This window comes from Phallusia mammillata, chromosome 2 (genome assembly GCF_965637545.1).
Source record: "Phallusia mammillata chromosome 2, kaPhaMamm4.hap1.1, whole genome shotgun sequence".
NCBI classification, from domain to species: Eukaryota; Metazoa; Chordata; class Ascidiacea; order Phlebobranchia; family Ascidiidae; genus Phallusia; species Phallusia mammillata.
Window position 1 is genome coordinate 1,980,016 of NC_137253.1, and position 23,454 is coordinate 2,003,469.

The 23,454-nt window shown below is 36.8% G+C and overlaps 1 protein-coding gene and 1 long non-coding RNA gene across 2 annotated transcripts in view; one reads left to right on the plus strand and one right to left on the minus strand.

The window, feature by feature from the left end:
- Positions 1 to 157: 157 nt before the first annotated feature.
- The window catches only part of LOC145213736 (uncharacterized), a 37,659-nt gene continuing 14,362 nt past the window's right edge, over positions 158 to 23,454 (minus strand). The window contains exons 17-56 of the mRNA XM_080082124.1: positions 23,188 to 23,265; positions 22,830 to 22,968; positions 22,072 to 22,234; positions 21,581 to 21,725; positions 20,888 to 21,037; positions 20,100 to 20,317; positions 19,079 to 19,316; positions 18,469 to 18,634; positions 17,978 to 18,168; positions 17,027 to 17,292; positions 16,322 to 16,469; positions 15,542 to 15,787; positions 14,970 to 15,115; positions 14,425 to 14,549; positions 13,754 to 13,929; positions 12,956 to 13,009; positions 12,374 to 12,572; positions 11,869 to 12,014; positions 11,321 to 11,464; positions 11,074 to 11,228; positions 10,173 to 10,312; positions 9,632 to 9,743; positions 8,690 to 8,831; positions 7,817 to 8,068; positions 7,284 to 7,457; positions 6,815 to 6,920; positions 6,106 to 6,314; positions 5,559 to 5,682; positions 5,056 to 5,202; positions 4,802 to 4,945; positions 4,478 to 4,564; positions 4,103 to 4,275; positions 3,797 to 3,934; positions 3,032 to 3,162; positions 2,455 to 2,539; positions 2,069 to 2,162; positions 1,738 to 1,881; positions 1,345 to 1,490; positions 968 to 1,053; positions 158 to 686 (exon numbers count right to left, since the gene is read on the minus strand). Coding sequence (XP_079938250.1) covers positions 503 to 686; positions 968 to 1,053; positions 1,345 to 1,490; positions 1,738 to 1,881; positions 2,069 to 2,162; positions 2,455 to 2,539; positions 3,032 to 3,162; positions 3,797 to 3,934; positions 4,103 to 4,275; positions 4,478 to 4,564; positions 4,802 to 4,945; positions 5,056 to 5,202; positions 5,559 to 5,682; positions 6,106 to 6,314; positions 6,815 to 6,920; positions 7,284 to 7,457; positions 7,817 to 8,068; positions 8,690 to 8,831; positions 9,632 to 9,743; positions 10,173 to 10,312; positions 11,074 to 11,228; positions 11,321 to 11,464; positions 11,869 to 12,014; positions 12,374 to 12,572; positions 12,956 to 13,009; positions 13,754 to 13,929; positions 14,425 to 14,549; positions 14,970 to 15,115; positions 15,542 to 15,787; positions 16,322 to 16,469; positions 17,027 to 17,292; positions 17,978 to 18,168; positions 18,469 to 18,634; positions 19,079 to 19,316; positions 20,100 to 20,317; positions 20,888 to 21,037; positions 21,581 to 21,725; positions 22,072 to 22,234; positions 22,830 to 22,968; positions 23,188 to 23,265 — 6,111 coding nt within the window. The 3' untranslated portion in view covers positions 158 to 502. The remainder of the gene's footprint in view (positions 687 to 967; positions 1,054 to 1,344; positions 1,491 to 1,737; positions 1,882 to 2,068; positions 2,163 to 2,454; positions 2,540 to 3,031; positions 3,163 to 3,796; positions 3,935 to 4,102; positions 4,276 to 4,477; positions 4,565 to 4,801; positions 4,946 to 5,055; positions 5,203 to 5,558; positions 5,683 to 6,105; positions 6,315 to 6,814; positions 6,921 to 7,283; positions 7,458 to 7,816; positions 8,069 to 8,689; positions 8,832 to 9,631; positions 9,744 to 10,172; positions 10,313 to 11,073; positions 11,229 to 11,320; positions 11,465 to 11,868; positions 12,015 to 12,373; positions 12,573 to 12,955; positions 13,010 to 13,753; positions 13,930 to 14,424; positions 14,550 to 14,969; positions 15,116 to 15,541; positions 15,788 to 16,321; positions 16,470 to 17,026; positions 17,293 to 17,977; positions 18,169 to 18,468; positions 18,635 to 19,078; positions 19,317 to 20,099; positions 20,318 to 20,887; positions 21,038 to 21,580; positions 21,726 to 22,071; positions 22,235 to 22,829; positions 22,969 to 23,187; positions 23,266 to 23,454) is intronic.
- LOC145213741 (uncharacterized) overlaps positions 4,559 to 23,454 on the plus strand; it is a 35,147-nt gene continuing 16,251 nt past the window's right edge. Inside the window, exons 1-7 of the long non-coding RNA XR_013856884.1 lie at positions 4,559 to 4,618; positions 4,785 to 4,993; positions 5,068 to 5,209; positions 5,561 to 5,663; positions 6,092 to 6,272; positions 6,833 to 6,970; positions 22,801 to 23,022. This is a non-coding gene — a long non-coding RNA (uncharacterized LOC145213741). The remainder of the gene's footprint in view (positions 4,619 to 4,784; positions 4,994 to 5,067; positions 5,210 to 5,560; positions 5,664 to 6,091; positions 6,273 to 6,832; positions 6,971 to 22,800; positions 23,023 to 23,454) is intronic.

Genomic DNA, 23,454 nt, shown 5'->3' on the forward strand with positions numbered 1-23,454 from the left:
CCAAAAGAGCTCTATAAACTTAATATTATGCCATTACGACAGCAATAGCTTATACAAGGATATATCAGAACCGAAACAGTGGCAGTAAAACAAAGTTTTGTTTTGTAGATAACTCCTGAATGTTCCAAGAAACAGTTTGTTGCAGAAGTGTCCAAGGGATTTTTGAAAAAAGTTGTATTGTAATGCCAATGTCAATAAACGATAGTTGGTGTACATGTCAGTGATAATAAATGACTTTTCAGTATAGATGCTTGATCAAAAAAGGGCACATTATCTTGGTGTTATAAAATCAAAGCAAACCATGCACAAGTAAAGTGTCATTTATCTTTTTCTTGCATTCAACATCTTTCCAAGCAGTTGAATCAATGTGAGCATACTTGAAACAGGGTGAGCGACACACTTCAACAAGGCAAATATGCAGCAGCTTTAAAACGAAGCAAAAAAACACAAGGTTGAAGAATGAGGTTACAACAAAGGGGAATGCCCAGTAATGAGCAGTGAATCACATTGAGACTGGATACTGACAGATAAACCAGTTTTCACGATTGCAAGGGACGTCGTTCCAGCGCCGCTGCTTCGACTGGTATTCCATATTTACACAGTCTTCATCACCCAGAGCATCATTTGGTTCCCCGGCAGCCCAGGCGCCAAAAGAGCGGTCACTCATTGCCAGTGGCATATCGTCACTACAGAAACACAAATATTACTGGTAGCATAGTTTCTTTGTAATGACTGTATTTTCTTGTAATGACTGTTATACCTGATATGGCATATGTTTAGTAATAAATACCAGGATTTAGGGTTTTAGACCAAAATAGAACCCAATAAATATACTTGTCTGAAAAGTGGCTTTTGTTTGACACTCAAATCTAACTACCACAGTGTAACAATTTCAAAATTCACATTAGACTTCGCCAAAAATATTTGAGAATCATTTGTTGTGTTATTTTAAGAGTTTTTTTTTTACCTGTAAACAAATCTTCCTTCCGTCACTTTGTCATCCAAACCAATCCAGAAAAGTGTCCATTCATTGCCATATCCACTCACCATATCCTACAAATCAGAATGTTGTATGACATGTGTTAATATTAGCATGATTAAACAAGCTATTACATAAAGTTATGTATGCATTTTTTGTTTTTGTAAAACCTTGGCATTTTGCATTAAAACTATTTTTATTTTCTGGTATCTTTGTGAGGTCATAAATATTACATTTATTTAATACTGTTTTAACAGTTTCTACATTGATTACAATTTGGCAACATAGACTTCATTAGTGTAATGTGCAATAGAACTTATTGTCATGTGAGAATGAGAAGCATACGGGGAAAAATAAACTCTTACGACTAAAAAGTTTTGTTGTTCTTGTGTCTTCACGGCAGCCAGTAATCCACCATTTGATTTACAAACAGCGCTTGCATCTTGGTAAGTCCTCCCAGTCTCCTCAACTTTGTAACATAAATCACCAAACTTTCGACCAACAGGACAAACTGTAATAAGAAATAAACTTCTGTACAGCAGCTATTGTATACTCTCAGTATAATGTTGGTATAACCAGGTTGCATATTATTTAACTCAAGCAAATTTATAGTTCCCAACTGCCAACTAACACAACCCAACTGCACTACAACAATCACAAAGCCTGAATTCCAACTAATCTTTACCAACATAACTCTTGCTAAAATAAACCTAATAGCATGCCATAATGGAAAGCAAATGAATAAATCCCACTCTTACCAGGTTGATCACAAAATCCATCCGTGATTACTACGTCATCGAGCGCTATGTCGCCATGGTAATCGTCACCACGTGATCCCTCGAACACAATCTGGAAAGCCTCTGTCGAAAGAATCGAAGTCCTCCCCAGGATCCAGTCGTTTCCTTGGATCAAAAAAGGAATGGTGGTAATTATTAAGGAAACATTAAAGCTTGTTCTGTCGCTTGAGTGAGTCGTAAAAGTTACGCACATATCTCATCTTATTAAAGCAAGTTGTCACTTTTAAAGGCATGAAGATCTTCTTTAGTGTTTATGTCATATAGCTCAACGTAAAACCAGTTTGTTTCTTACCTTGCGAACCGTGTTTGCTCCAAATTGCAATTCCGAGATCGTTCGGTTGAGAAGTTTGTCTCAAATAAACTTTCAGCGACCCAATGTCAACTCCCTGAAAAGTTTTTCCAAGTGTTTTTAAACAATATGCTATACATAGTTTCGCCGCTAAATAAATTTTTAGTGCAAAGTAATTGTGTTACATTGGTTTAAAATGTGCCCGGTTTACCACGTTGCTCAAACAAAGTTTTTTCTCTACTGGTCTGGATTGCCATGTTTTTTATCCCGCGTTTTTTAGCAAGTTGTGTTTTTAGTTGCAGACTAGGAAGGAAGTAGAAAAACAAACAGTATTTCTGGTGCCACAATGCCACTGTTGTTTCTTAAATGTGACTTAAAGGTTTACTTACATGCATGTGGTAGTAAAACTGAAGACATTGAGCATTTGTGGGGTTCAGGGTTGGTGAAGATATTCTTGTAATATCACCTGGATACCTACAATCAGAAAAGTAATTCATTTTTAGGCCTTGAAACACGAATCTTTACCCCAATGTACGTTTTATTAACTTATTGAGTTTGTGTTCTATTTTAAGTTGTTTGACTGTGGTCAAGTCTGTTTTGCAGATTTAAAAGTCTCTTAAATGTCTTTACTGCTTTCAGCTATTTTAGGTTACGTGTGTGTTTTGAATGAAATCTGCTTTGTTGATGCCTTAAAAGAAAGATCTAATAAGTTTTATAATGGAAGGTGTATCAGAGGTGACTGATAGCCGCAGCCCACAGCTATAGGCTGCTAGATTAAAATGTGACATCTTGTTTATTACCACAAACTAGCCAGCATTAAAATAGTCTGCAATCCCAATATCTCTGGAACTAAAATAAATATGATAATACAATTTTGGCAAATAGTTTACACTTTGTGAGCTTTTCAGCACACAAATATAAAATATAACTGTAGAAATTTGTTATTATTGTGATGCAAGTTATAACCTTGGGTTTGATGCTTCTAAATAGATGTAGTGTCCACCTGCACCACCCAGCGTGTGGTCAGTTATTGGTCCTGTGTCCGCTGATGAAGTTGCTCCAGTGTTTTGAGTCCAATCAAAGTCGTCACTAGAATCCTAAATACATACTTTTACACAGCAGCTGCTTTTGTTAAAAAATTTGGACACAGTTGACCAACTGTCTTTTTCCATTAACATTGCATACAACTTTGTTGCAGGTTTACCTAAACCTGGTTTGTTTTTACACCAGAAATAGAAACACAGTAACTGCTTTAATAAAGGTGGAATCTACCCTTAGTTTAACCCAGAGAATGTATAAAAGCAAACTTCAAAGTATTTTAGATTGGAACAGATTGTTTTTAGCAAAGATGGAGGGCCCAACTAGAAACATGCAATAAGTCAAGATTTTCAGAACAACATTTCATGATACACATAAAGCTTATAGAAGAATAGCAATGTTAATTTAAACAATGATCTAACTGGTACAACTGGTGTGCTTTTTTTAACAGTTTGTCCATGGTGGACTTAAATTTGTTAATATCAAGTTTTCATATATTTCTGGATTGAGCATTACTGGGCAAATGTTGTTTTCAAACACTGTCAGATGCACAGTATTAGAAACAATGGAAAGCCACAAATCTTAATATCAAACACAGCTACGATTCTAATTTACTAGGATAAATTAATAATATATGTATATAATTGTATACCAGTCTTTTTTACTTTTTGATTGAGTAAGTGAAACACAAACCTGAGTAAAACCGCACAAAGTGTCATCCTCAAAACCACACTGAAGCATCGGTTTAGGGCAAGCCCCTGGTTTGATTATGACATCATCAAATGCTATGTCACTATGGTAATCAGTTCCTCTGATGCCCTCAAAGACAATCTGTCAAAAACAATGAGTGCATAAATGATAATATTCTAGAAATTAGTGTTCATAAGCCCATTGTTTTATTTCTTAATTAGTTTAAGTAGATTGTACAGGAGGTGAATTTAAAAGTAGGCTATTTTTGAGCAAAGTTTGTTTAGAACTTAATATTTCTGCTTTGTAAACCTGGAAAGGGAGATCTGATGAGATTGTTGTTTTGGCTCGTTTCCATTGGTCTCCATGGTTACCAATATCAGCCCAAACTTGTGTTCGTGTTCGAGCTCCTGCATGTTGCATGTGCACTTGAAGTTCACCTGTTCCCACTCCAAACATGTGATAGTAAAACTCAAGGCATTGTCCTGTAAAATGCAGACCAAATCTTCTTTATTTTTTTTATCAATGTCCAATGAGAATGTTGACATAAAATTTTACAAAATTTAATCATTTGTTATATTATCCAGTGCTGGCCATTTGTTTAAAATTGACTAAAAACAATCATGAAGCCATCTTTTTTTCAGAAAGTTGTTGATTTAAACGATAAGTTTTCTGTAAACGTTTTACCAGTGGTTGGTTCCATCAAAGGGGAAACCAATCTTGCTTTGTCACCAGGCTGCCTTGGTCTTGATGCCTCAATGAACATGTAGTGGCCTGTTGGGGAAATATTATACATTGGAAATCAACTATAAAAATTATTTTTACCAGGTAAGCTGCAAATGTGTTCTAAATAACAGGAAATTTTGATTTTTGATAAATTAATCATGACAAAATAACAGTTTAAAACTTAAAACTACCCACCACAGTGAATTATGTCTTTTTATTTCCATGGTTGTTATAAAAAAGCAGAAATGTCAATGTCTCTTTTGTTTAGAAAAGTTTATTGATTACCATTGTCACTTCCCAAAGTATGATCTCTGCTTGGTCCAGTATCAGAAGAGGGGGTTGTCCCATTATTTCTCATCCAATCAAAATCATCGCTTGTGTCGTCCAAAAAGTTGCATAAACCACTTGTTTCGAAGTCACAGTAAAAATCTAACAGAATGCAGCAAGAATAGCATCAGCGTAGATTTTGTTGTCGAGGTGGGTAAAAGTTCAGTTTGGAATTATTTTACCTGTTAAACATGTCACTTATTAATTTGTACCTGCCATATCAGCAATGTTGACTTGATTTGAATAATCATTGGAAACAGAAATTGCATTGGAATCGGGAGTGGAACTCCCTGGTGTTGGAAGAGCAGGTAGGGTTGTTGTTGTTGTTGGAACAGCAGGTCTTGGACTTGGTCGGAATACTAAGAGGTAAAGTTATACCCACAACATGGTAAATATGTATATTACATAATTGATTAGACTGCATTCTATTATTTTTGTTGTATGATATAGAAATAAATACCCTGAAAAGTGACATCATAATGAGTAATTGTGTACTAAAAGTTGTATGAACCTGTAAGTTATTTTCCTGGTTCTGTTTTTGTCTGGTTTGTCATGGTTTGGGCTGTGATAAGTTTTAGTCTATTTTAATTTTAATTTGAAGTTGTAATGACAAATGTAAATAATTTGCATTATGACTGTCAATTAGCTGTAATTTATGTTAATGTTGTTTTTCAGTGATTTGTATGTTACAAGAAAAATGTCCACATTTGCTTACAGGTTTCGCCGAGTCCGTTCAGTGGTTTGCTCAACTCCCCGTTCCTGGATGAATAAAGTGTGATGAGATATCTGCTTCCTGGATCCAAGTTGCCGATGGTTGCAGGTGGAGAACTTGTTACAACCTGTTTGAATTTGTTTGCAGTATTATGTGGTTTAATAGTGTGTTTGAACCAGTGTTTTTCACTGCTATTGCAAGTTTTCCTTGCTATATTTATGTTAAACTGTATAAAAATAGAAGTGTTTAAGACACCCAGGTTTTTTTAGCCTGCTGGTGATATAAAATTTCACCAACAAAATAGTAGCGACAAAGAAAGTTAGTATTGTAAAAAAATGGTGCAATTTTGCTTAAAGCATTACTCTTAATGTTACTTACAATTTTTGCATTTTAATGTATGATCTTTCAAAAGAAAAAAAGTCATGTTAAAATATAATGGACAATATGTAAAAGACCTACACTTAGATAAGAAAATATGGTACACAGCACATGAAAAACATTTATATATCATTTATAAAGAATTGTTTTCATTTTAGCAGTAGATGTTAACCTCTGAAGATGCATGAGCACCATGGATGTTTTGGACGATGACCCGATACTCATCAACAGACGGATCCTCCACTGGAAGCCATGACATTGTAAGTTCTGTTGCAGTGGATGAGATAACAGATAACCCTGTCGGTTCTGGTACTGGGCCAAGTGGAGTGGTGGGCAATGGTAATGTCGTTGTTGTAGTTGAGCTTACTGTTGTAGGTGGAGCTGGAAAACAATTAACAATTTTTTTGGTTATGCTTGTTGAAGCAGCGGGTTTTATACTTTGCTTTTTGTTTGAACTCCTGGGGTTTAACTATGAAAAACAAACGCTTTAAATCTCGCAACTGCAAAGTTTTCTGTAAAAGGGCTTTATTGGTTATTCTGGCCTGGTCCATAGAATTTCTAACATGCCAAGTGTTATATTTGATGGACATATATGAAAGCTTACTGTTGTGTTGGTTAAGATTGGAATTAGGATTTTAATTAAACCTACAGTGTAAAGTCTATTTATTGAACATATTTATTCACCTGTTGCACGCCACAGCCAGGTGTGTGTAAAATATGCCAGATATGCACCTATTGTGTTAGAATGTTCACTGTGTGTCAAGTACATTATTTATTGGCTTGATAATATTCATTCTTATGGTTACAACATTTTCAAAACAAACAATCGCTGTAAACAATACCCAATGAATATTACATAAAAACAATCGTTTTATCCTAACCTGTTGTGGGTTTTACAGTGGAAAACCTCGAAACTGCTGGATTTTTGTTTGGAATCACGACATGTACTGATGCTCGGTTGTGGATGTCTTGTGCAAGTGCGGAAATCTGTAAAGAAAAATGTCACTAAAGTGACCACCAGGGTTTACACTACAACTGTAAGTACAAATATTATTTAATATTGGAAACTGCAAAATGTTAAAGTATTTCATTCCTGTTTGCTGTTGCTTTGTGTATTTCACTCTTACAGTGCAAATATTAGAAGAAAAAACAGAAAAAAGATTGATAAACTATAAAGTGTGTGCTATTGTGCATCAAGGTATTTTCTATCTGTTAAAAAGGGGTGTGTCTGTTGTAATGTGAAACATGTTTTGGGACTGTTGATTTTTTAACGAACTGTTGATCAAAGATAGAGATATATTTTTTTATAAGGATGTTCACAATATTTTTGATTCATATCCATTGCCTGACCTGGTTAGTAAGATGTTCTATTTCAATTGAATGGTTGCTCAGCATGTCTGTAACCAAATCCATGGTTGTTGTTTGGCGATCCGAACTAGTTTGTAGGTCGCCAGTTATTATGGTGATCTGGTTGCTGTTCAAAGTAACAGTTTCTGTGACTGTTCGAATAAGGTCCTCTATGGTCTAAAAAATAACATCTCATTCAAATTGACGTGAAATACTTATTTTGTATTCTCTACATCTTATGTTACACTTTTGTCAGTTAAAGAGATATTGCGTTCAAGTTAGTTTCAGTAATTAGCTTAGAAGCTCAGTTCTAGTTGTATAGCTGAAGGTTGCTCTTTAGTAAGGGCATGCTCTGTTTGTATTTGCCTGTGGTATCTTTGATAGCATTTATATGCTTTGACCATGTCAAGTTTTTAAAAATGCTGTGACCATGGCAACAGCGTAAAGTGGTTGCAATCATAGCAATGAATGTAAAAAGTGTTGCCATCATGGCAACGGTTTTATGTTGTGAATGTGGTAACCATGGCAAAACCCACCCTAAAAGTTCTGGTGAAGCCTTTAAGCTCTGTCGAATGTCGCATCAATGCAAGCTGTGTGTTCTGATCTTGTGATAGCAAATTATTTGTGGTCCTCGTCAAACCAGCAAGATCTTCTGAATTAACCCACACGGTGGCGTTTATGCTGTTAAGCAAGTTTGCCATCTTTTGGTCTTCCGACATGAGTGTGGCAGTCAAGGTCGACAATGTGTTTTGAAGGTCAGAGAGGTGGAGCAAGCTTCGTTTCTCAACCTGTCAAAAACGTATAGGAATAAGTTTTGCTCTTGATGTCATTTATAGCCTTGTAAAAGATTTGTAGATGAACTAATTTCTGTATCATGTTATGGTTCAACTTTTATGTCAGTTTTGCTTTTGGTTGAAGTGATTAAAAGTGTTTGTGTGAAAAATTGGGACTTCAAGATACATATATTTACCACTGATTACATAACCGGTTAAAACGTTAAAATTGAAATGTTTGAAATTGATGGTACACAAGTCATCTATAGTTATTGTGTTTTTAATTGAAAAAAGTTTAACTAGGAAATTACTGGTCCCAATAGACACTAACGCAGGGTTTCATTTACAAAACTTTTTATCAAATAGTGATGGGAAACATGGGTAATTTAACTTCTTTTTACTACTGTTTGGAGTCCATATTCAGCTTCCTGAGTTTTGTTGTAGCCTATAAAAGCATTGAGCCAAATTATCATAAGCTGCAGACAGTGCATACTGTTGTCATGTGTTTGCTGGATGCTTTTGTTTTGATATTGCAACCCTGGGCCAAAATCACTTTGTGTTCTAAACAGTAATTCGGGCACTGTGCATCAAGACTTTGTTGATGTGTTTTTTTAAAATTAAGGTTTTCCAGTCTACCTCTTCTATTTCTGATCCCAAGAATTTAACAACTTGCTGCACTCGTTGTCGTGTGTCGTTTGACAGCAGAGGAATTAGCTCATTGATTTCTGTGATTTGATCTTCCATTGATAAAAATCGGATGTCTGATTCCCGGAGCGACCTGAACAAGGTTAAAAAATAATGTCGGTTACACAAATATTTGTTGCACACCAGACTTAGTGAAGCATAATACACATTATATATATATAGTATTAATTATCAACTAAAATCAATATAACAGAAGGTGTTTTTTTATTGTTGGTTTGTTTTATTTTTTATCCTCAGTGTGCGGGCAATGCTTAAATGTGTTATGATTACAATCAGTTCGCCAAAAAGCTGCCGGTTTTTAGTGCTTGAATTATTGTTTATTTGATTTTTTGACTTAGTGAATTGTGGAAGTGAATTTTGTTTAACCCATCTCATTTCACTGGGTTTGTACAATGCCCCTTAAGTTTCTAGCCCAAAGGAATACAAGTTACTAAGACAGGATCAAAACCCAACAACATTATGAACTGAAGGCAGTTGCGCTAACTGGGCCATTCTGGTGACTTTTGTTGTGTAAAAGCAAAAACAAACACATTACTATATTTTATCAATTGCAAAATGACACTCAATAGAAAGTTTGTTCCCTTAGTCCAATCGTACCCGGCCTTCAGACAAATTGTAATGTATTGGTTTTGTTTTGGAGCAGTGATTTTTCTATTTTTGACGTTTAAAACTATTTGTCTGTATTTATAAAAAATTTACTGTTTTTTGGAATTCATTACTGGAATCATCAACGCAGCCCTTTTGCTATCCAGTTATCACAGAACAAGTTTATACCTAACATCAAGGACCTTGTTTGATCAACAAAGGGCACAGATTTCTTCAAATTTACGCTAATAAAGTTTTATTCTCTGATGTTAGAGTATTAACACTTGCGTTTCCATATCTTGCTGTCTCCTGTAGAAGTCATTGATTTGATTGTCAATATGTTCAAGCTGTATTTCACTGATGCTAGGATGTTCTTTTTCTTCAAACCTTTGCCTCATTTCTGAAACCAAATATTAAACAAATTTATTTTATTTATCTATGCCAGTTGTGGTTAAACTTACTTAATATTCTGAAAACATTTGACCCAATTGCTTATGCTGTTCGTTTCGAGACATTAATTTTGCCTTGCAGTTGTATTTTCTGATAAGTGCTTAATTTTTTTAACAGCATTACCGAATAATAGCAAATGCCTGTTTAAGAACCACTGGTTGAAATTGTTAGTTTCTTTAGCCATTTTAGTAACAAACTGTTGCGAATTTTGGCACTTGTGGACCCTTACACATTGTATAGATATCACATTGGAATAATAGATTGAGGTCAATGTTCTATTGCATGTACATATTACTTAAACGTATTTTTTAGCATCTTAAACGGGCGTCTTAAAATCGATGGTGGTTTATATTTGAGTAAATACTTTATACCAACCGACCTTCGCCTAAGCTTCTAGCCATATTCTTAGCTTCTTCCAATCCATTTCTTATTGCAGTGAAATTTTCAGCCAAACTTGCTCCAAGGTTGTTTCGGTTTTCAGCAATCTGACTTTGCAGGCCTGATAACTCGCGGTCAATCCTGTGCAGAATATAAAGTGGAGTTGAAAAAACGTTTGGTAGATGATGATATACTTCTCAGCACCTATGACTTGTATGAGTTGTTGTTGCAAGTTCATTTAAATGTTGTGACTTTTGAAAAAAATGCTTCAGTTCCAGGGGTTTCCAGGAGTTTTTAGCAAATCGCATTGGATCTATGCAATTGTTCTTTTAAGATTTTCTTATTAGTTTTTGACTACTTGCAATGGGTTGAGTTCGGTTCGGGTATGACTTTCAATTTGCTTAGTTAGAGCATGGTCTTTAAAACATGCAGAGAAAAAAGAATGGAGGCTAATATAAGATTTAACCTCACAGCCAAGTGAGTCAATAGTTTCGAGTGCAATTAGATTGCTTTGTGTCTTGGCGATACCTTTTTAGCTTAAAAAATGAAAGCTGTCTTTCTAAGAGAAAACTAGCACAATGCTTTATTTTCGAAACAAGGTTGACCCTGGTTACTGACAACCTGGATAATCGAGACAAACAGCTTGGTTAATTGGAATTCTGATGAACCGAATTGGTTTGCATTGTAAGGGGGGAAAGGATGTGCAGACCACTGTTGGCCATTCTGTTAGATATCATCTTACTGGTGTTTGGTATTACAGTACTTGGAATAAAAATGCTTTGTGTTAAAATGAAAGTAATTTTGTTAGAAAGAGGGTTTTTGGTTTTACTATTTCTGGAAGTTATAATGCTTCATGTTAAAATGACAAGCATTCTGTTGGAGAGGATGCACTTTGTTGAAACCTTGTGTCAAGTTTGTTGCACTTGTTTGTGGCATTTGTGGCAGTAGATAGTGCATGGGAACTTTCCACCCCAATCTCATCCATCTGTCGTCTCCACCGTTGGAGGTCGCTCGTGTGTTGTTCCTGCTGTTGGAGCAGATTGCCCAAAACGTAGTGCTGTAAAAATTTTGCCACTTAAAAACTTATATTCTTAGACGTATGGAAACTCGTTTCCAAGAAATCAATGGATGTAAAACTTCAGATCATACCTGTACACCTTGTGTGTCGCTCAACTCTTGGATCGTAGTGTTAAAATACTTTATGTCACTTAACACGTTGAAAATATTAGCACCCTGGCTTGCTACGTCATCACGCACGTCATCAACCTTTTGTAGGGCTGTGTGGATCAATGTCTGAAAGTGGAATAAAATTTTGATAAGGAGGTTACATATTTTAGTTCTTGTTTATCGCATTACACTGAGGACCACTGTGGGCAATGTTAGATGTACATGCTGTAGCCACACCAGTGTATTTACGAGCGTGGGTTTTAAACCATCGGTGAAAATTGTCGCGTGAGTATCGAAACGATTAACACTTATCTCATAGAGCCAGAAAAAACTAATCATTGTGAGATCATTTGTGAAGCTTTTGCACATCAGCCCGGTATAGACTACTGTTGTGGGTTGAAAGAATCCCTGTATGCCACCTCTAATATATGCCTGTGATTTTCTTATCTGGCTTCCTGTTATTAGGTTTTAAACCAGAGAAATTGGTTCTCAATTTTAAGCAAATCCTAAAATGTAAGTTTTTAATCTACCTCTTTTTCCCGCCCATTGGTTTGAAGTTGGTCGACTAACGTCCAGAGGTCTGTTATGTTTTGTGATAATTCAACGATTTTGTCCAATTCATTTCCTCCGTCTTGTGAGGTTAAGTGCATGGATGCGTTCATAGATAAAACCAACACTGTTCAAACAACAAAACACGTTGAGTTGTGCGTTCATTTGTTCCAATATTACCTTCTTTTGAAGTATAGGACGCCAAAACGTCGATTGTTTACAATAAAACTGCTGGATGAGCAATACTTGGTTATTACGTTCTTTTATTTATCTGATTGTAAATTTGAGACAAGTCATGAAGAAATTACATTTAGTAAAATAGTTTGAAGAATTTATGACATGAGAACCTTGTGCAACTGATTTTAATTCACTGAATAGTTCAAAGTCAATTAAAGCCTACTTTATCAAGGTACAAAAACCTAAAACAAACACTGGAATATTGCCCACCTAGGGCGGGATTCGAACCCAGGTTTTAACATTTCTTACTTTCGACGTCGACAAGACGATCCGAAAAATCGAGGATCACCGCGCCAAACGCGTCATGGTTGCCATGGTTTCGGGGAGGTTCCTGGTGCATTGTGGGTCCTACAGGGTCTGCTGAGAAACTTCCTGATATCGCTCGAAGAGCCGTTATAAGGTTCGACGTCAAATGTCCGATGTTGGAGTTGGTTTCTTTGAGGAATTCCTGAGCAAATGTGAACTTTGCAGAGTTCTTGTTTTTCCAACACACGGGATTTAGATCAATCTGCTTAATCGGAATTTTCGTTTTATTGCCCAATTGAATCCAACATTAAACCTTACAAGATTTTTTCATTTATAAATTCCAGTCAATTGCATACTTTGGGTCATCGCCAGAAATCTTAAAACGAATTGTAGTGAAACGTGTTTTACACAAATACTGCCTCTGATTTTTTTGCGAATTGTAGTTTGCTCTTAAAAAAATGTTTGATTATTAATTGACTTTGACTGTTTTCTTTGCTCCTTTAACCGGTTAGTTATGTATTTAGTAATAGTAGTGCCTTGCAGATGTATTTGGTTAAGATTATCTCATTTTGTCACGTGACTCACCTGTAGACTTGTGTTGGCTTGCGCTGTGGCGACATCCAGCGAGTAAAAGTCGACCTGGTGAAGCAGAAGTCCGAAATAAATTAAAAAAGTTGTCGGAAGTTAAGGCGACCACAGTGTCGTGGTTGAGTGTGAGTTGCACAAATTCAGTTTTTCTTGCAATTCTTTTTTACCCAAGAAAAACCATCAACGGGTTTAATTATTGAATTTCGTTGGACGGGAACTGAATTATGTGTTTCCCGGATTGAGGCTTGAGAAACACTGCGCTTAAACAATCAAGTCGGAAATTATTTATATATAAGGCCCATTGGCCAAACGCGCTGCAGCATCACCAATAATGTGTAAAACCTTGCACAATCAAGCTGTAAATGTTGAGACTTAAACAACTTATGGTTGCTATTTGCTCTAATGGTCCTCTGTTTAGTTCAAATAGAAGCGTGCCTATTTGCTCCTGATCCAACTACGTTTGACGGTAAACGTCTTAAAATACTGTTTCCGCAACGTAGAGATATCATAGAACAATAAGAAAAATCCTAACAAAACTAAAATGATTCTTAAAAACAACAATAGAATGAACATATATTCATAACTGGGGTTGACCCTGAAGCGTCAATGCAGACCAGCGATCATGGCATACTCACATATAAATTATAGTACGCCAGGCCCATTGAAGGTGCCATAGCGAATCAGCCGGTCACCAGGCATTTACCACCATATGGCAAGGCGTAGGTTAGAAAAATGTAACCTGTGGGATTCGAACCCGCGACAGGAGGCTTTCCGGGACTTTAACAATTTTTTCACCTCCGTTTCGACGCCTTCGGACGCTGGCTCCACTTCTTGGTAAACTGCGTAATCGCCCTCCAGTGGAAATTCAATACTGGATGAGCGCTGTGAAAGTGACCAGGCGGTGGCGTTGCGGCGCGCTAAGGCACCAGTGAGCTTGACAAGCGCTTGTCTGACTTCGTCGACTGCCATAACTACAAAAAAAAAAAAAAAAAATTTGTTTTTCCGATATCCCAAATTTTTTTTTAATTTTCTGATGTTGGTTCGACTGCCGTAACTACAAAACAACGCGTAGTTTAAAGAACGTAAATTACAGTTTTACAGGCATCCAAAATTATTTTTTAACAATTTTCTGCTGTTCGCTTTAGATTTTTACAAAGTTGTGAGTTCGATTTTACCTCAGTTTTAAAGCATGTTTTCCAACAACAAACTGTCCGACTGTAAAGGTTTTCAATGAACTATTTTCCGAAAACAAAGTATTTCGATTTAGAAAACGATTGGAGTGTTTTATATTATTGTAATGTTAATTGTTGACAAACAAGTAATGCTTTTGGACTTCAAACAATGCATTGCGGACCTGTGGCCGCGCTTAAAAGTACCAACAGCCATTTTAGCTGTGTTGTCTGCCAACTAGTTTTAGTGTATGCTAAGGGAACGGATTTTCTAAATAGAAGTTTTTTCTACTTTACCTCCTGCAGACGAAATTTGCTGGTTATTTCCTCTTTCCAATTCTCCAACTCTTTCTGCAATCGAATTTGTTCTTTGCTTCTGTGTTTCTAACTTGTCTGTGTTTTGCACCATTTGCTCAGACAAGCTGAATGTTAAAGAAGGGTTTAGTAAAATTTCTCCAATTTATTGCTTTCTTTTGTTTGTCGATTGAAACTTGTCAAAGAATAGTAGAAATAGGATCTTTTTAAGATCGTAGCGTTTGGGAGTTGCGGTCAATTTAGTTGGACTGTTTCTGATTATCACAAAACATTAGTTTGTGTAAAAGTATCAAGCCAATAAATGATAAGTTGTTTGGCAATACGACATATCTCTCTTCACCAGCTGCACTAATGAGACATTATAGGTCGAAACAGTGTGCACTGTCTGCAGTTTACCGTTGGTTTAAATTTGTGAAAAAAAGATTTGAAAAAAACGTTGCTGCAAAGGTACTGAAGATCCCCTTGTATATGTTATGGTTTTAGATTTTTTGTCAAAATAAATTTTTGCCCATTGTTAAATAACTCACTAGTCTATCTCCATCTTGTGGTTGTCAGCTTTGTTTTCCACCAACTCGATTCGACCAATCAGCTCGTTTGTTCCATTTCTCATATCTTCGTAAACTTTTGATACTTGACTGTTGATTTCTCTGATTGAATTCATTATGTTGGAAATCTGGACAAAAATAATTTTGCTCTTTGAGTGAATTTTTTTTATGGAATAAAAATTGAAACAAAAGCTTTTGAGTTGCGGTCTGGAAATCATATTTTACTCGTATGGAAGTCTAATTTGCTATCAACAGAAGAAGTAATATTTGGTGTTTGTGAAGTTTCAACCTTTTGAAGTTGATTTAAACTAACCTATGCAAAAACGTTTGGATAACATACTAATAGTAGAGAAGAATTTTTTTCCATTCACTCTACCACCCATTTTTACATTAGTTTTCGTTTTAGTGTGAAGCTAAAGACAAAATCGCCGGTAAACACGATCCTACGTATGTCAAGTTTAAAAAATATCTTAACAACTCTTTCCAACTTATATTGTTAAAAAAACACTTAAACCCTGGAAAAGATAATTAAATCATAAAACAAGTTATCGTACATCGTTCTGTAGTGTTTCGTGTCCGTGGTTTCCATCAACAAAGCGAGTAGAGTTGGATTTCAGTTCTTCGTATTTTTCAACCAACTTGTTCAGCTTTCTGGTGACGTTTACAGTGAACTCATCCATTTGTGACGTCATTTTACTGACTACGTCACCGCGCACGTGATCGTGGCCGCTCTTACGTGTCAGCTCCTGATTGGTGCTTGCAAGTTGGCTTGTTACGTTGGCAAAACGAGCGATAAAGTTCTGCGAAAGATCGAAACATTGAATTTAGAAGTTTCGAACAATATAGAATTCAAATTACAAATGTATTTAAACACTTAAAACGGGGGTTCTAAACCAGGGGTACACGCACCCCCAAGGGGTACGAGAACTGATCCTAGTGGGTTCGGGGATGCTGAATCATTAGGGTTGGTTAGGTATTGTCACAACCAGTAAACACAAGGTTGGGCTATGCTATATGACGTCATAAGTGTGTGTCGGAATAATGCGTTTGTGTGGTATTGCAACACGTTTTGGGCGCGGTGAGTTATTCTATGAATACAGTTGAACTGGAAAGAACTATTTTTCGTTATCTCTAAACGCTGACCGTGAGAAAAGTTATGCACGTCGCACTTCTGTGTCTAATTGCATACTAGTACGCGACAGGTATATTCTATATAAATACAAAAACCCACGGGGGTACGAGAATTGGTTCGTGATTTGAAAGGGGTGCAGCAAGGAAAAAGGAAGAACCACTGACTTAAAACGCAATCCGTAACTTTTTCATTTTTTACTCACTTGCATTTCGTTTTCCACCTCTTCAATCGACGATCTTAATACACTGACGTCATTACGACTGACGTCACTGTAGATCGATTGTATGACGTCATGAATGTTTTTGACAGACTCTGAAAGGTTGGCAGCCGCGCTGGTGTGGTTTGCAAGCCTTGAAATAGAAAAGTCAAGTCGGAAAGAAAAGTTCAAATAACTGTTAGTTGTCTAAAAACCCATGTAATACTTTGTCAGTACGAGTAAAAATCGAATTTTATTGTGAGTCTGGAAAATTTCGTGTGCCTAGTTTCTTACACTGCATAAATATTTTGGCTTTAAAACGTGTTTGCTACGCAGCTTGTGCTTTCGTTCAACATAATCTGATTGTTTTTCACGAGTTGTTAGCGCCTGTGGTTAGAATTGTTGGTTTAAGTTTCAGGTTTTTTATTTTCAAAAAATAACGGGGTCAAAACCGCTCCACCAAATATGCAAAAAAAACGCCTAAAACTTGCATGACCTTATCAACTTTAGCGTACATCTGCCCTGGGACATTGTTGAACCAAGGTTTGATAGCGAACCTGGCATTCATGCAGGAACTTGGCCGAATGATCTGGCACGCCTGACCCATATCCAGACATAAAAAACCTTGATCGGGATTCGTCCCCGGGAGTGTCCTGGGTCCGAACCCCGTGAATAAAAGAACGCAAGTTAGTTCTGATTACGTCGTTTTACCCTTGATTGACGTTTGTTTCGACCTCTTCAACCCGCATCTGCAGCCGCAAGATGTCGCTCGCAGCATTGTCCGCCCTCCGACGACTCGTTTCGACGTCACTACCTATCCGCGCGACTTGATTGGCCAGTTCCTGTACTCCGGCGTTGTCATGGTTACTGACGCGTTGCGACAGCTCGTAAACGTCGCCACCTAGTGATGAAACCGCGTCGGAGGTGATGTGGTAAATTCCTTCCAAACTTAAAAGCTTGTCTTGTATTTCTGATAACTGTTGAAGAGAATTCAAATTAACACCTTCTGTAATACAAGTATGTGGTTTTAGTTTTCATACGTAGTTTTAGTTTTGTGGTTTTTAGCCTTTTGAAACCAGGTGAAATTTTATGCTTTCATTTTTTCCAATTATTTTCTGACCCAGTGATTCTCAAACTGTCCGCCTAGAGAGATTTCTAAGTGTGACGCGAAATATTCGCCACGTTTTATAGTGAAAACATTTTCCGGTGTTATAGGTTTTGACAAAATGGAGGGATCCAGGCCAACGTTTAAAAATCCATTTACTTGTTATTAGTCGTAAAAATTCTTATTTACCACAATAAAGTTACAGTGTGACTTTTGTTAACAAACCTTATTTTGTTTGCCTGCGAAATACGACGCGAAAAAGAAAACTTACTCTGTTACTACGCCGTAAGCTTAAAAAGAGAACCAATGATTTTAACATTCCAACGAAACCGTTTCTTTTACCACTATTCCAAGCAACAATGTTGCTTTGTGTCTTTAAAGATTATGTCATGGAAAAATCATTTTAACGTAATAAAATAGTATTGAGTAGCAACGAGTTATTTGCGCAGTGAGTCGTACAAGATCTAGGCGGGGTTTGACCCACAAGCTTGTGACAACAAATCACACTACCACTAACGAACTAAATCACAAACGTTTCCATTTTCTAACCCACTCACCGTTTCGCTTTCCATTAAATTTTCGCCTTCTCCAATTGTCGCGTTGAGCTCATCCATTCTAGACGCTAACCACGTGATCTTTTCCACCAATGAGACAAGCTCGTTGTTAACGAACGTCACGTGATGCGACTGCGTGTCCTGATTGGATACGACAGGTTTCGACCTATTTTTCTGGTCCACCGGAAGCCAACCTGGAAATAAACGTTCTAATTAATTATGTATTTGGAGCCTTAAACTATGTGTAGTATATTGTAAATCACGAGTCACCAGAGACTCATTACGACAGATGGAGACAACAGTCGCATATAATAACAGACTGATAACTTTGACAAGTCTGAAGTCGTCCACCGTTTTTTATGTTTAGACATATATTTTTCACGATTTCATACTTGTTCAACTGGTTGAGAAAAAAATTCAGAAAATCTTGTCCTATCTCACAAGTGCATTATAAAGACCATTATGACGTACAAAGCTTGTAACAATCAACTAACCGGATGCTTCCAACGAAATTTCGTCGCTAGCTGAAACTTGTGGCAGGTTTTTAACACTTTGTGGTTGTATGCGGTCAGTTTGTGGACGATTATTGATTCTTCCATCCACTTCAATGATTCGTTCGTGGAGTGAACGGATTCGTTCACTGTGGCGTGTTAATTCGTTCTGTTTGGAAAGAAAAAAAAGCCAAGGTTGATAAGTGTGTTAAAATTGTCGTTTGATAAATTGACTAAAACCAGAGATCATTGTTTGCTTTTAAGGCTTGCGGAATTTTTGCACAGAATAACTATAACTAATGTTATCGCTGTTTTACGTGTGTGTGTGTTTTGCATTTTGTCGCTTTATAAGAATTTTGTCCTGCAAGATATGTCATTATCCTGATAAAGGCGTCTTGTATAGGACGTCGAAACGTCAAATCTTTACAATAAAACTGTTGGATGAGCAATATACTTGGTTATACATTATGCCGGGCAGCAATAGCTTATTTTCATGGAGTCATTTGAGTTCACAGTATAAAAATCTGCCTTAAATAAACTGTACCATAGGGCTGGACCCATTCTTGCGTTTAAATTCTAAATACCAAACACGTTTCCAATTTCACAAACCTACCCTCACTGATCTCAACATTGTCGGGAATCGATCCAAGCCCTGACGAATCTCTCGGATCTCATTGGTCCTCGCACGGTCACGTGATTCAGCGCTGTGATGCTGTTGGTCGACGTTTGCGATGGTCCGATCCAGGGTATTTCCCATGCGCTCTACTGCCCCCTGGAGGCGCGAGATTTTGTTTTCGTTGCTGGAAATTGTTTGTTTCGTGTCTCGGATCTGTCCTTGCATGTCTGTTGTCCTGAAACGTAAAATATGATTGTTACAAAATTTTTATCGTAACATGCCATTAAGACCCAAATGAGAGCATTTTAACCAATTGTTAAGTATATAAATTGGACATAGATCGCTACAAGAATGTTTTTTTTACATCAAGGATTTGTTTTTCAAATCATTTACGAACTATATGCTGCAGCATTTATTGCCGGATGCAACCCATTAGGCTTTAAAACTCAAAGGCTCAAAGATGTTTAGGTTAACACACGATAACGGATCACTTCATTGTGATTTTGTTTCAAAAGTACAGAACGAATTGGCCGGCCTTTGAAGCATTCTGTTGCCACAAAATCCTGTATTTTTGAGATTTCGTAGGAGGTGAGATTTCAACCTCTGTTCGGAGTTGACATTTGAAAAGTGTTTTGAAAACTACTGTTGGAGTTCTGTGAAGACTTGGACGGTTGTTGGCTTGCCATACGTCACTAAACACACCCCCTTTTATATAATACGCCGCTAGCAACGTTGTGCCATTTTGTTTTAAACATTTTCTCAAAGCAAGACATGTATAATGTCATTAGAATGCATGCTTATTTTGTTGGGAAAACACAAATCAATTGACCCCCAAGGAAGGAAGCTTTGCAAGCATGCTACCGAACTGCATTTAAGTTGACTAGTACAGAGTTGTAAATGGAGTCAGATTAGGACTAAAGTAGAGAAATATTGAATAAAGACTCGCCTCGCATTTATACTCTTCCACATTGTCGTGATTTTATCACTGGAAACTTCTGTTTAAAAAAACTTTACGAACCGTTTTTCGAGATCTCCTAATGTCGACAACTGCCTTGATGAAGATTCGAAATCTCTCTGCAGACCCTGAACATCGGATGTTGTCTTCCTCAGAATCTCCTCCAAACTTCCGGATGACCTGTAGATCTGATCAATGTCAGCATCCAGACTGATCCGATCCTGGCGCATAGCGTTTAGCTCCCTCTCGTGGCCAACCACTTCATTTTGAATTCCAGAAACCTGTCAGTGAAAATTCTTTGGGGAAAAGATTAAAAACTGTGCTTGCACTGAAATCGACCTGAACCAAGTGCATAGTAAACAGATTCCAGTTCCAGATGCTCATATATTACCTAAAGCTTTAGGTGTACTCTTAACTTACTGTATCTCGTTGGGAAAAAAACACAGACTGATAGAGGTCTATACTGAAAACTTCATTTAAGTAGGAAAAAAAATGAATTAGAATGTAAACGTTGACTAAGTGTTGGCCACTGTTTTGTGTGGGACGTAAATATATATCGCAACATGCATCTTTGTTATCGCAAATTTTCAATTAGAGTTTCGAATTCACAAATCAATCAGAGTAAGGATAATTTCTCTAAATAGATTTCTCCCTCAAATTGACTTGAGCGTATACTTACGATTCTGGGTGATGGATGCTTCGATAGGCCAAGCTTATATTTGCGATTAGCGAAATTATGCAATTAACCGATTTTTTTCTTAAACAATGAAAGCCCATTGACTTGTCGCAAAACAGTTTAACAAACAAACAAACAAACCAATTTAACAGTTTATGGGTAATCGTTTTCTCACCCTGTTGGAAATTCCTTCAACAGTTTGCCGCAAAGTGTTCGTTCTATTTTCCTGGAGTGAAAATATTCGAGCGAATTCGTCTCTTGTTCTTTCGACTGACGTTTGGAGGTTGCCTAGCAACGATATCTCGTTCCGGTTTGTCACAACAACCTGAACAACAAAACAAAAAGTTTCAAAGTTATTTTTATCTGTCGGTAAGGGGGCCATTGGCCTGATAGGCAAAAGTTTACCATAAACTTTCACGTACTGTGGCGCTGTTGTGTTATTTCTAAGATTTTTGTGTCTGTCTAGAAAAAGATACAATCTTCCGACATCATTTATCTACCTAAAGTTAATGCCGCTTTATACTGCTTGTGGATCCCTTTTCTGAATGCAAGGTCATTTCACGTAACGCATTATTTTGTATCGTGCAGTTTGTTTGACAGTTTTAAGGGGAACTGATTATATTAATGGTTTTCTGGAATTTACCACACAGTAGCTAAAAGCCTTGAATTAATATACATTTCAGTTTTCCGTGGTCCACATAGTGCAAGGCGTTTACCATACGTCGTTATGTGCTTGTAAAGACCCTTTCTTTCAAATACGTCACCATGCAACTTTGTGACGAAGCACTGGGAGTAGATGTTTTTAGGGTCGAGCGCCTTAGACCAATCAAAACCCAACTGAAATTTGTCAACACTGATTAGTTTTCACCTGTTGAAGATCGGCACTAGCTAATCTTTGTTCCGTCACAATCCTTTCCACGTCATCAAGTCTGGACGTTAGTCGGTTCAATGAATTTTTGTTTCTGTCAATCATTTCTTTGTTGGTTCGAATTTTGTTCTGGTATTCCAACGCACTGAGCCAACAAATTCGCAATATCTGTCAACTTGTCTCTACTTTTTGATGACTTCAAAAACTTACTTAATTCATACACTGTCTTTTATTATTTTTGGTTAGGTATTTAACAACGAAGCCTTTATTCAGGTGGTTTTGTAACATGGATAACACATTGCAAAGACGCCCGCTTACCAGGCGCAGACTTTAAACAAAAATTTATAAGACTTTTTAACATTTTTTTTACTTATTGCCAAATATCTTTACATCTCAGACCTTGGACCTATCAATTAAATTTACGGCATTTACTAAACTTATGTAATATGCTTTGTTGTAAACATTCTTAAATTGTCTGTGACATCACAAACCTGTTTCTGAGATCAGACACGCTGCTTTCCAAATCCAGAGCAGTGGCGTCGCGCACTGAGGCTTGTCGTTTTATGGAAGATATTTCGGCGTTAGCAGCTTGCAAGTTTGCTTCCAACAACTCGACCTCGTTCAAAATGTCCTGGGTTAGATTGGAAAATGCTTCTGCAGAGAAAAAGTTATTGGCTTGCTGGAGAATAGAAAATAAACTAAATTTTTGAGCACGCAATTTTCAAAATCTGTTAGGTAAAATGTTATAATGTCGTTGTAATCGTTTTTACGTCCAATTTTGGGAAGAGTATTGCTTTTATCTGTGTGCAGTTAGGTTTATGGCCTACTTTTGCTGTAGTCATAAACTCTTTCACAAACTTTTGCTGATTTTAATTCTAGGATAGCCTCTATTTAGGTCGTTGTTAACAATATTATTTTAGCTGTTTATATGAACGTTTATCCATTGCTGGCAATATAACTGGCGTTCATGCAGACCAGCGATCGAGGCATACTTATATTTATATAATAGTGCAACAGGCCTATTTTAATGCTTTACAAATACTATTGATCATTTTGATCATTTGGGAATAACTTTTTTGTGTAGTACTGTATTAAATTTTTGCAGTGAAACTGAGTAAAATTGATGTTATCTTTTCCTAATACCGCTATGACTTTTATTGGGTATATTTATTTTCAAATATTTATTTTCTAGTTCATTAAAGATGGAAATGTTTTGACAGAAAAATATTCGAAAACAAATTCATCTCACGTCCTTGCTGAGATCCGACACGCTGTCTCAGCCTCTCTATCGCCACCGTGTGATTTGACGAGTGCTCGAGAATGAAGGAAATATCATTTCTATGTTTGTCGATCATCTGCTCAGCTCGTCGCTTGAACGATTCGTGAATCTAGAAGATTGACACCTGTCAGTTGATGATTGATGACTGACGTCTGATTGACAGGTATATATTACAAAGTAGGAGGTGATTTCGAGTACAGAAAAAGTTTTTTGTGAACACACAGAAAAAATCAATAGGATGAGGCTGATTACTCGCAAACACATACTTGTATTGATGTAATTGTAGAATGTAAAATTATAAACAATTGGTCACTCGTTTAAAACTGACCTGCAAGGTTTGCTTGGCTCCGTTCAGTTCGTTCTGTAAGTTGAGGAAGTTTTGCCGGATTTGAAGAATACTGTTGCTCTGAAACGTAATCGCAATTTTGTTGAGATCTGGTTTTTATCGAACTGGCAGTTTCTCCTGTTTTTGTAAAACCTTTTCGGGAAAAGGAGGTTTACTGCATTGTTAGATAGATTACAAAATCCAGTCAAAAAAACAACATATGTTTCACTTTGTAACCTCATTATACCCTTCCGGAAAACAAAACGGAGA